Source organism: Carlito syrichta, unplaced genomic scaffold, assembly GCF_000164805.1.
Source record: "Carlito syrichta isolate Samal-C Ts95f unplaced genomic scaffold, Tarsius_syrichta-2.0.1 Scaffold119893, whole genome shotgun sequence".
In the NCBI taxonomy this organism is placed as follows: Eukaryota; Metazoa; Chordata; class Mammalia; order Primates; family Tarsiidae; genus Carlito; species Carlito syrichta.
Genome location: NW_007063989.1, coordinates 238289 through 249715, shown reverse-complemented (window position 1 = coordinate 249715; position 11427 = coordinate 238289). Strand labels below are relative to the sequence as shown.

The window sequence follows — 11427 nt, the reverse complement described above, 5'->3', positions numbered from 1 at the left end:
CTCTCACACACACACACACACACACACACACAAAAAAAAAAAAAAAAAAAAAAACCCTTGAGGGAATTCCTAGCCTGCAGTGCCAAACTCTGAGGGTGGTTTGGGAACATGGCCCTGCAGGGGCCCTCCAGAAGGGCAACTTTGTTGCTTCACAGAAAGCCAGTCAGTTCCTGCTCTGGACCCCATCTCAAGGTCCTCTGGGACCAGTACAGAAAGCATCTCATTTCAGAAGCTTCCTACCTCCATCAGAGGGCCTCAAAGAGCCACCTAAGGCAATGTGGACTTCTATTCTCCTTCTCTGCAGCTTTTTGCTAGTGGACCAAATTTAACCATATTCCTTCCTAATGAAACATGACCAGGTTCTTCATTGCCCTTAGGACAAAATCTCAACTCTTTTTATCATCCTCTATGCCCTTACCCAGATATCTCACCTCCTAAAAGCTTTCCTAAATTCCCACCACGGCCCTATCCATTCTAGTCTGTAGCTATCTGAGAAGTTAGCAGAGCTGTGCTCTACCAGTATATTGACTGCATGACTTTGTAGTCCTGCAGTTCTTCTCTTTATGAGGACTCAGTTCCCCTCTGTTGCACCTCCTTTTTTCCCCTCTGATGTTCCACAGCTATAATGCCCACATGATCTGAAGAAGCTGCTCAGGTTATCTTGGAATGTAGGTCCGAGCTATAATAAATTTGATAGCTTTTGCCCAATAAGATAGATCCCAGAGTAGAGGCTGGGGTACTGGCCAGTTAAAGGCAGAATTTTGGCTTACACGGGCCCACGTGGCTTCATGTGGACATCTTTGAGGGAAAGATGAGCATTTCTGAGGTCAACCTACATAACACAGGAAGCCTAGCAGAGCCAAATGCAGGGAGGTCTGACCACTCAGGAAAAAAACAGAGAAGGCAATAGATGGTCCTGGGCTGAGATCCAAGAATGGCAGGGACTCTGCTATAGTACTGGCCTCCCCTCAGAAAGTTCCATCTCACCCAGGTGACAGCTATGGATCATCAGCATATCTGTCACTGTCAAAGTTGGTGGGGTGGGAAGTGCCAGGATATGCCAGGGGCCTGCTCTGAACCTTCTCTATACAAACATACAATTTGCCCATCCCTCTCATACCCAGAGTATGGAACCTACTTTTGAGGTTTAGGCCAAAAAAGGTCAAACCACCAGCATTGGACTCCCTTCCCAGGCCTGAGTAACTACAGGTTCAGGCCCTGAGTCCGTCCTCCAAGCTGTGGTTAACCAGAGAACCCTCTTCCCCAATCTTCAGAGTTTGGGTTGCTGCTGGCCTAGATCACCTGACTCAACCTGCACACCCCTCCACCACCAGAGGGCCAGAAGCCCTGAAGACCACAGGTACACCTGTGGCAGGCCTGGGCTGTCCCTGAACAAGCCAGCACCAGCTAAGAATCTGACAGTAAGCCTTTACAGTGCTCAGCTGTTATGTGCCTGGTTAAGCTGCTAGGGGCATGACCTCCAGAGAAAACCCACTCAGACCTCCTGAACAGAGATATTAAATGATCCACCCCTGACTACAATCATTCTCCACTGGGCCACATATTTGAAATGGGTTTAATAGCTTATTTAACCAGCAAACCAAGAAAAAGACAGGCAGAGAATACTTGCTGAGGTATCCAAGAGGAATCCTCTGGGTGTTAAGACAGTATCACTGCTCTGCCTTTCAGAACAATGAGTTCAACTGGGGCCAAGTCAGACTAAAATTCCAAAATGCCCAGACAAGGATAATGAGACAAAGTGAGACTAAGGGTCTAAAAACCAAGTAAAACAAATCTTCAAAGGGGGAAGAAGGTTGGTTGCACACATGATTGATAGGGCCAAGCTGAGGAAATAGCCATGGATTGCTTTCAGACTATCCTGTGCTCAATTGTTTTGTGTAGGATCTTCACCCATGTGAAGGCAAGTTAGTCCCTGGGATTCCTTTCTAACAAGCCAACCATCCTTATGACAAAGCCAATCATTATCTCCCTAGTCTAGTGGTTAGAATAAAAAACAAACAAACAAACAAAAAGGCAGTTTTGCAGACACCGCTGCATGGAGCCTTTTCCCATCAGTCATGATCAAACCCACTGTGGTCTTCAACATCGCCAGCGAGCCCTAGGGCCACGTCTCCATTGAGCTGTTTGCAGACAAAAGTTCCAGAGATAGCAGAAAACATTTGTGCTCGGAGCACTGGAAAGGATTCGGTTATAAAGGTTCTTGCTTTCACAGAATTATTCCAGGGTTTATGTGCCAGGGTGGTGATTTACACACCATAATGGTACTGGCAGCAAGTCCATCTATGGGGAGAGATTTGATGGCGAGACCTTCATCTTGAAGCACACAGGTCTCAGCATCTTGTCCATGGCAAATGCTGGACCCAATACAAATGGTTTCCAGTGTTTCATCTGCACTACTAAGACTGAATGGTTGGATGGTAAGCATGTGGTTTTTGAAAAGGTGAAAGAGAGTAAGAGTGTTGTGCAAGCCATAGAAGGGTTTGGGTCCAAGAATGGCAAGATCAATAAGAAGATCACCACTGCTGACTGTGGACTACTCTAATAAATTTGACTTGTTTTATCTTAAACTACCAGACTATTCATTCTGTAGGTCTGGAGAGCACCCCCTCCATCCCATTTGGGCAAAATATCCCTATAATCTTTGTGCTCTTGCTCTAATTCTCTGGGTTCCATATTTTCCTTATTCCCTTCCACATATAGTTAGATTGCAGAGAAATAACTAAGTAACAACAACAACAAAAAGAAATAAGAAGGCAACCACTGTCAAAAGCTCTGCTCTCATAAGGACCCCTGTGAACTCATGGTAACCACATACCTCAGGCTACATGTATGGAAGGGACTTCAGCATGGCTACAAGGGCATGGTGTTACCCAGTTTACATATTTGCTCACTCACAGATTCTTAAGAAAGCACAAATGAGAGGCTGAGGGGAACAGAGGCTTATTCACAGATCCCCAAATACAGAAAATAAGGAAACACCCTTTGCTACGTGAGAAAGCCTTCAGGGCAAATGTCAAGTATAACACTGCATAGGCAATAACCATGTGGAACTCACTACTGTAAGACAGGGACCCTTAACCATTTTTGGGTCACTCATCCTTTTGAGGATGCTAAAAGTCACAAACAATCTTTCTATTCTAATTAAAAACTGTCTATTTGGCTTGTTTTGGGTCTCGTTTTGTTACCCAGGCTGGAGTGCATTGGCATGGTCATAGTTTTTTGCAGCCTAAAACTCCTGGGCTCAAGCAATCCTCCCACTCAGCCTTCTGAGTAGCTGGGACTATAGGTGCATGCCACCATGTCTGGATACATTTTTTATTTTTTGTAGAGATGGTGTCTCACTATGCTTTGTCACCTGCATTCAATATTTATGTTTAATTTCAAAGGTTCCTAAATCCACTGATGTTAAAAACTCCACCCTTAAGTGAAATATACGTAGAGATAGATATGTACCTGCCAGTCATAAAAACTTGCTAAGAGAAGCTGGCATATACATATTCTGCAGAGTAATTAACAACAATCACCAACTGCTAAAGTGCTAGTTCCTGTGTTAGTTGTGTGAATGCTATTATAACCACCATTTTACAGACCATGAGACAGAGATTCAAAGGATAAAGTCAGCTGTCCACGAGTACACAGGAAGTGGCAGAGCTGGGACTGCAGCACCATGTCAGGTTCAGAACTCCATGCCTCTTCCATTTTGCAAAATGGGTCTCATCTGAGAATGTTCTTTGGGGCTGCTGATGAACCTACGCAAGTAGGCCTGGCTCACAGTCCCAGAGATGACCCATGGACTGGGCTTAGGAAGCTTTGCTAAAAGTAAGATTCTAGGACTGTGCCATCACGCTTGGCTGACCCCGCCTAGCACTGCAGTTGAAGGGCATTATGGAAAAAAAGAAAAGAATCAGACAGGAATTCGCAGGCACCCAATAGGCCCCTCCCCTTTCTCGAGGACATGATGGTCATCGGTAAGTACCTGATCGAGGATATAATTGCGTTTCTTGCGGGCAGCAATCTGGATGAGCCGGTTGAGGCACTGGGTGGCCTGCTGGATCAGGACGTCCCAACGGCCAGCATAGTTCCGCTGCCGGCGTAGGCCCATCACCTGCAGGCAGGAGGCGGTGAGGGGTGAGTGGTCCTAGTTGTAGGGCAGCACTCAGCAGATGAGAAATGGGTAAGGTGAGTCCAGGGGTTGTCCTTACCCGCATCTTATCCATGATGGCATTGGTACCAAGGATGTTGTACTTTTTGGAAGGGTTGGAGGCTGCATGTTTAATAGCCCACGTGGTCTTGCCGGCAGCAGGCAGGCCCACCATCATCAGAATCTACAAGAATGAGATGAGGGAGGGGTGTTACAGCATGGTGTAGTGGTACTATCTTGGCTTGTTGGTGACAGCAAGGGTGACTCTGAACCTTATGACTGCCTCTGGAAAATGAAAGCATCTACCTTACAGTACTACTGTCAAGATTCAAAGAAATGAGGCTTGACAGAGACTCTCAACACAGGGCCTGATATGGGGTTAGCATTAAATCAAGTGCTGTCGGTTGGGCATGGTGGCTTATGCCTTGAATCTCAGCATTTTGGGGGCCTGAGGTGGGAGGATCACTTGAGGCCAGGAGTTCATGATCAACCAGAGTAACACAGTAAGAAGATCCCCATGTCTACAAAATTAAAAATTAGCTAGGCATGGTGGTGCATGCCTGTAGTCCCAGCTACTTGGAAGGCTAACGTGGAAGAATGGCTTGAGCGCAGGAGTTCCAGGTTGCAATGAGCTATGATGATGCCACTGTACTCTAGCATGGACAACACCAGACCCTGACTCTTAAAAATAAATAAATAAAAATAACTGGGTGTGGTGGCATGCACCTATAATCCCAACACTTTGGGAAGCACAGGTGACAGGACTGCCTAAGCCCAGGGGTTCAAGACCAGCCTGGATAACTTGGCAAGACCCTCTCTCTACAAAAAAAAAAAAAAAAAGTTAACCAGGCGTGGTGGCATGTGCCTGTAGTTCCACCTACTTGGAAGGCTGAGACAGAAGGAACACCTGAGTCCGGCAGGTTGAGGCTGTGGTGGCCAGGAGCATGCCACTGCACTGTAGCCTAGATGACAGAGTGAGACTCTGACTCAATAAATAAATAAACAAACAAACAATAGCCCCATTCATCTCTAACCAGATCCAAAAGAACAATTCAACCTGTAAAAATAATAATAAAATTTAAATTAAAAAAAATTCATGCCTTAAACTTATGAGTAAGGAAAATAATTCGGGATGATGCCCAAATCATCACGGCTAATGTGAGACAAATTTTTGAGTGGGTAAAGGTTGCTCCTAAGGTGACCCACCTACTTTGCAGGATGCCTGGGAGTCTTGATCTACCTATTACCCTTACTCTATTATTATTATTATTATTTTGAGTTGGAGTCTCACTCTATCACCAGTCAGGAGTGCAGTGGCACTCATGGCCACCGCAGCCTCAACCTGCTGGGTTCAGGAGATTCTTCCACCTCACCCTTCCAAGGAGCTGGAACTACAGGTGCATACTACCACGTCTGGCTAATTTCTAAATTTACTGTAGAGACGAGGTCTCGCCAAGGTGCCCAGGTGGATCTCGAATCCCTGAGCTCAGGCAATCCTCTTGCCTCAGCTTCCCAAAGTGCTAGGATTTCAGGCATAAGCCACCGCACCTAACTCCATTGCTTTAAAAAAAAAAAAGGCTGGGCTGAGTGAATCAGCCTATAATCCCAGCACTGTGGGAGGCCGAAGTGAGTGGATGCCTGAGCCTGGGTTCAAGATCAGTCTGGGCAACCTGGCAAGACTTTATCTCTACAATAAATAAAAAATTGGCTGGGCGTGGTAGAGCGCACCTGTAGTTCCAGCTACCTAGAAGGCTGAGGCAGAAGGATCACTGGAGCCCAGCAGGTCAATGCTGGGGTGGCCGTGTGTGTGCCACTGCACTCTAGCCTGGGCAACAGAGTGAGACACCAACTCAAAACAAAAACAAAAAAAACAAGGGTTATCATTAGAATTTGTTTTTTGTTCAGGCAGGATCAAGCGACCCCAAAAAAGCTTAGGAAAGACCATTCACTGGGACTCCAAAGACCATTCACTGGAGTGGGTATGAGAAGTGGTACAACTTTCTTGGAGTCTGAAATGGGAACAGAGTTGTACACACAAGGACACAAATTACCTTTACATTTAGAATTTGGTAAACACTAGATGCACTGTAAGTTAATTTGTAAGAACATTAGAATGATGTTCAAGCTGGGAATGGTGGCTCATGCCTGTAATCCCAGCATTTTGGGAGGCTGAGGCGAGAGGAATGCCTGGGCCCAGACAGCCTAGGGGTTCAAGACCAGTCTGGGCAACTTGGTGAGACCTTGTCTCTACAATAAATCAAAAGATTGGCTGGGTGTGGTGGTACGCCTATAGTTCTAGCTACTTGCAAGGCTGAGGAGGAAGGATGGAGACAGGTCGAGGTTGCAGTAACCGTGATCAAGACACTGCAGTCCAGCCTGGGTGAAACAGAAAGACTCTGACTCAAAAAAGATATTCAAAGAGAGCATTCATTCTCTTTTTAAAGCTGCGGCATCTCTTGGAACAAAAGAAACTGTACAATGGAATCTTAAAGCGCAAAGTAGTTTTCATGTGCTGGGATAAAGTTCACAAAATAATATTAAAAGGGAAGAATATGAAAATGCTTGTATCACAAAACCTCAATTAAAAATGGGAAGCCAGGTGTGGAGGCTCATGCCTTTAATCCCAGCATTTTAGAAGGCTGAGAGAGAATTTTCTGAGCCCAGGAGTTTGATACCAGCCTGGGCAACATGATGAGAACTTGTTTCTACATGAATCATAAAAAAAGCAGGGCTCGATGGCTGTCTGTAATCCCGCGCCTTTGGGAGGCTGAGGTAAGTGAATTGCCTGAGCCCGTGGGTTCAAGGCCCGCCTGGGGAACTTGGCAAGACCTCATCTCTACAATAAATCAAAAAATTAGCCGGGCGTGGTAGCACGCGCCTGTAGTTCCAGCTACTTGGAAGGCTGACATGGAAGGATCGCTGGAGCCCAGCAGGTCGAGGCTACGGTGGCTGGGAGCGTGCCACTGCACTCCAGTCTGGGCGACAGAGCGAGACTCCAACTCAAAAAAAAAAAAAAAATCATAAAAAAAAAAATTTAACCAGGCATGGTGGCACATGCCCGCAATTCCAGTTACTTGGAAGACTGAAGGAAAAGGACTGCCTTGAACCCAGCCTGGGCAACAGAGTGAGACTTCAACTTAAAAAAAAAGAAAAGGCCGGGCTCGGTGGCTCAGCCTGTAATACCACGCATTGGGAGGCCAAGGTGGGTGGACTGCCCAAGCCTGCGGGTTCGAGACTCGCCTTGGGCAACTTGGCAAGACCTCATCTCTACAATAAATAAAAAAATTAGCCGGGCATGGTAATGCGCGCCTGTAGTTCCAGCTATTTGGAAGGCTGAGGCGGAAGGATCGCCGGAGCCCAGGTCAAGGCTGCGGTGGCCAGGAGGAGCCACTGCACTCCAGCCTGGGCAACAGAGTGAGACTCCAACTCAAAAAACAAAAGAAAAAAGAAAAAAAAAGTGTGTGAGCATAAAACAGGCACCCAGTGCATCAAAAATGTGATAAACTGCAAAACTCTGAAAGTAAACTTATTTGTAGATGGTGACATTATGGATAATTTTAATTTTCTTTGTATTTCCTCATTTTCTAGAATGAACATAAATAACTTATACATACACGAAAAACATTGTTCCAGCTTCTGGAACCAAATTATCCAAAGGCCATTTGTCTTTTATGTTTTATTTATTATTTATTTATTTTGAGTTGACGTCTTACTCTGTCGCCCAGACTGGAATGCAGTGGCCGCTTCCGGCCACCGCAGCCTCCACCTGCTGGGCTCCGGTGATCCTTCCGCCTCAGCCTTCCAAGTAGCTGGAACTACAGGCGCACGCTACCACGCCTGGCTAATTTTTTGATTTATTGTAGAGATGAGGTCTCGCTGCCCAAGCGAGTCTCAAACCCGCGGGCTCAGGCAATCCACTCACCTCAGCATCCCAAAGGCGCGGGATTACAGGCTGAGCAACCGAGCCCGGTTGTCTTTTATGTTTTAGATAGCTCTGGGTAGGAGGGCAGAATCGCTCAGTCACTTTCAAGGATACCCAGTGGCAGAGTGCACTCGCCGGTATCCTTTTCTGTTGCAAAAAGAAGGTCTTCTTTCCCCATATTCTGGCCTCACTTAAAAAGCAGTGTGGCTTCTGCCTTTTGAAACCTTTTAAGCCGGGCTTGGTGGCTCAGCCTGTAATCCCGCGCCTTGGAAGGCTGAGGTGAGTGGATTGCCTGAGCCCGAGCGTTCAAGACCCACCTGGGCAACTTGGCGAGACCTCATCTCTACAGTAAATCAAAAAATGAGCCGGGCGTGGTAGCGCGCGCCTATAGTTCCAGCTACTTGGAAGGCTGAGGCAGAAGGATCGCTGGAGCCCAGCAGGTCGAGGCTGAGGTGGCTGGGAGTGGCCACTGCACTCCAGTCTGGGTGACAGAGTGAGACTCCAACTCAGAAAAAAAAAAGGAAATCTTTTTAAGATTTAGGTAAGTTATCTCAGCCCCTTCAGCTTTGGCCTAAACCACACCAACCTCTCCTCACCTCAGACTCAGTGTAGCTCTTCAACTCTAAATCCAACCTTAAGGAGCTGGGAAGAAGTGGCCACTTGCCCCAAGGTCACTCATACAGCAGGTCTGTGCTTGTTCACCACACCCAGCTACTGAATGTCTCTCCAATGTCTTGGCAGCAAGGTGGCTCTGGAGAGATGATCACCAATTCAGTCTTCTGGTCCTACTTACCTCACATTCTGCCTTGCTCTTTGGTCCAACGGTGCCCCGGATTCGCTCACTTAGGGGAAGGTGCTGAATGAAGGTAAATCCTGGGAGGACAGAACAGTAGGGCTCCGCCCTCTGCCCGAAGTTGAACTCCACTGCACAGTTCTTCACCAGGACATGAGGGTAGAGGGCCTGACCCCCCAAGGCCTCCTTCTGGATTCGGAAGGCAATGCCCATCCACTTTCCATTTTTGGTAAAGGAAAGTTCCACATCATTTCCACATTCAAAGTCCTAAGAAAAAAAGCCAAAGTAATATGATTGCCAGCTCTTAGCTTAAAGCACTGAGAGTCACAAGTGGGAGAGAGTAGATGCAGGGAGTGGAAACACAGTCAGTTTTCCAAACTCTAAGTGCACCCCTCCTCAACATACAGGTATATTGGGCAGCACCAGGAACATCCCAGAGAATGTCCAACCCAAAACCTTCCTTACCCAAGATCCAAAAGCTGGTGGACATGAAGCAAGTAATTTTAAGAAGCTTCAAGTATTTGAATCTTGCTCCCAGTCTGAGGAAGATGAAGGAAAGCCAAGCAAGGTCTTTGAATGCTGAGTCCAGCTCTACAAATGCATTTTTTTGTTTGTTCAACACGTTCCCTGAGTTCCTACTCTTCCTGATACATATGTCTGTGGTGATCTGGAGCCTGACAGAGTTCACACCAGTGGGGAATCAGACAAGGACACGCTATCATAATTCAGTAAGAGAACCTCAGAGGAGGGGACTCATAAGCTAAGTCCTGAACAGTAAATGGAAATGAGTTTGAGAGTTAAAGGCAAGTGTTCTACATAAAGAGAAGTGTTACATGTATATAAGCCTGATAAGAGGACATAGAGTCAGACTAGCTGAAGCATAAAGGATAAAAGGAAGTAATTTCAGGTACAGGTGGATAACCATGCAGGGACCACATCCATTCATTAACAACTACTTACTAAGTTGGTGAAGTCTAGTAATTAAGACCTTGTTTTGAAAGGTATACTCTTTCAGTTCTTCCATTTACTAACTGGTAGTCTTAGGAAAGTAATTTTATCTTGCTTCCTTATCAAATAAGGGGGGTAGTACAGCTGCAGTGGCTCTCACTTGTAATCCCAGCACTTGGGAGGCTGAAGTGAGAGGACTGCCTAGGTCCAGGGGTTCAAGACCAGCCAGGGCAACATGGCGAGACCTTGTCTCTTCAATAAATTAAAAAAAACTGGCTGGACATATTGGTACATGCCTGTAGTTCCAGCTACTTGGAAGGCTGAGGAGGCAGGATCACCTGAGCCCAGCAGGTTGAGGCTGCCATAGCCATGATCGTGTCACTGCACTTCAGTCTGGCAACAGAGTGAGACTCCAGGTAATAATGTTTTATAGTACCTAAAGTTGTTCTAAAGATTAAGTGGGTTTGTATACTTAATACACAATGAGCATACAATGAATATGAGCTAGCATTATAAGATGCCAGGCACTGTGCTAGATGCTAGGACTGGGAGTGAAGAGATAAGGAGGAGGTACAGCCCCTCTCAGTGTGTGAAGGGCAAAGTCATCTCAAGAGTTTGGACTTGATGCTGATAGCAGAGTAGAGTGTTTGACTTATTTTGAATAGGGAATAGCCTGCTCAAAACTGTGTTTCAGAAAGATCACTTTGGCTGCAGAATAGAAGTTTATAATTAAGGGAAGCTCAAAACTTGGGATCGGATAGCAGACTAAAGCAAAAGTACAAAAATATGGTGTTCTTTCTCAAATCGGTAGACCACTTTGGGACTCGCCCTTCAAGAAGTGGTAGAAGCACCCTCTCCTGAGGTGTTTCCTCACCACCCTCCTCAGTGCTCACAGGCAACAGCTCAGTATCAGAATCCTTCCTGTTTATCCATCTCTAAGCACAGGTCAAAACCATGGAGGGCAGACAGGCAAACACTGACCGGACTGAATTCTGCCCCAGTCCCTGCCATGTTGTCCCTGTCACATCTTCTCACTTGAGCAAAAGTGGCCCAGGTCACCCTCATGTGACATGGAAATGAACACTGTGGGTGTTAGCCTTCCTTATGGCTACCAGCTCCATTATAGTAATTTACCATAATGCACAGAAACTGGCACCCTCAACCGATAAATCTAACATCGACAGAGTCATCTGTCCAAGAGCAAGTATAGTTGTGCTGTTCCTGTTAAAACACTCCTGGTGCCAGTTCTGTGCCTAAAGACCCAAAGGGGGAGAAGACAGTGTCAACCAAGGCCTTGTAGGTAGGAATGGCTGAGCCTGAAGCATGACATTATTCAGTGGGCCAGTTTTGTAGTCCCATCTCTTAGGCCTCCTTGTGTTATCCCCTAGGTCCTAAGAATTGGCTTGCTGAAATGGGTTATACTGCTCTTGCCACTTAGAAGGCTGTTTTGCAGCCGGGCTTGGTGGCTCAGCCTATAATCCTGCGCCTTTGGGAAGCTGAGGTGAGTGGATTGCCTGAACCCGTGGGTTCGAGACTTGCCTGGGCAGTGAGATCTCATCTCTACAATAAATCAAAAAATCAGCTGGGCGTGGTAGTGCATGC

General features: G+C 46.4%; 1 protein-coding gene across 2 annotated transcripts in view; it reads right to left on the bottom strand.

Annotated features, from left to right (window-relative positions):
* The window catches only part of HNRNPUL1 (heterogeneous nuclear ribonucleoprotein U like 1), a 60744-nt gene that overhangs the window by 11392 nt on the left and 37925 nt on the right, over positions 1–11427 (bottom strand). For both annotated transcript variants that reach the window (XM_021707518.1, XM_008047975.2), the window contains exons 8-10: positions 8878–9144; positions 4224–4346; positions 3998–4126 (exon numbers count right to left, since the gene is read on the bottom strand). In XM_021707518.1, coding sequence (XP_021563193.1) covers positions 3998–4126; positions 4224–4346; positions 8878–9144 — 519 coding nt within the window. The remainder of the gene's footprint in view (positions 1–3997; positions 4127–4223; positions 4347–8877; positions 9145–11427) is intronic.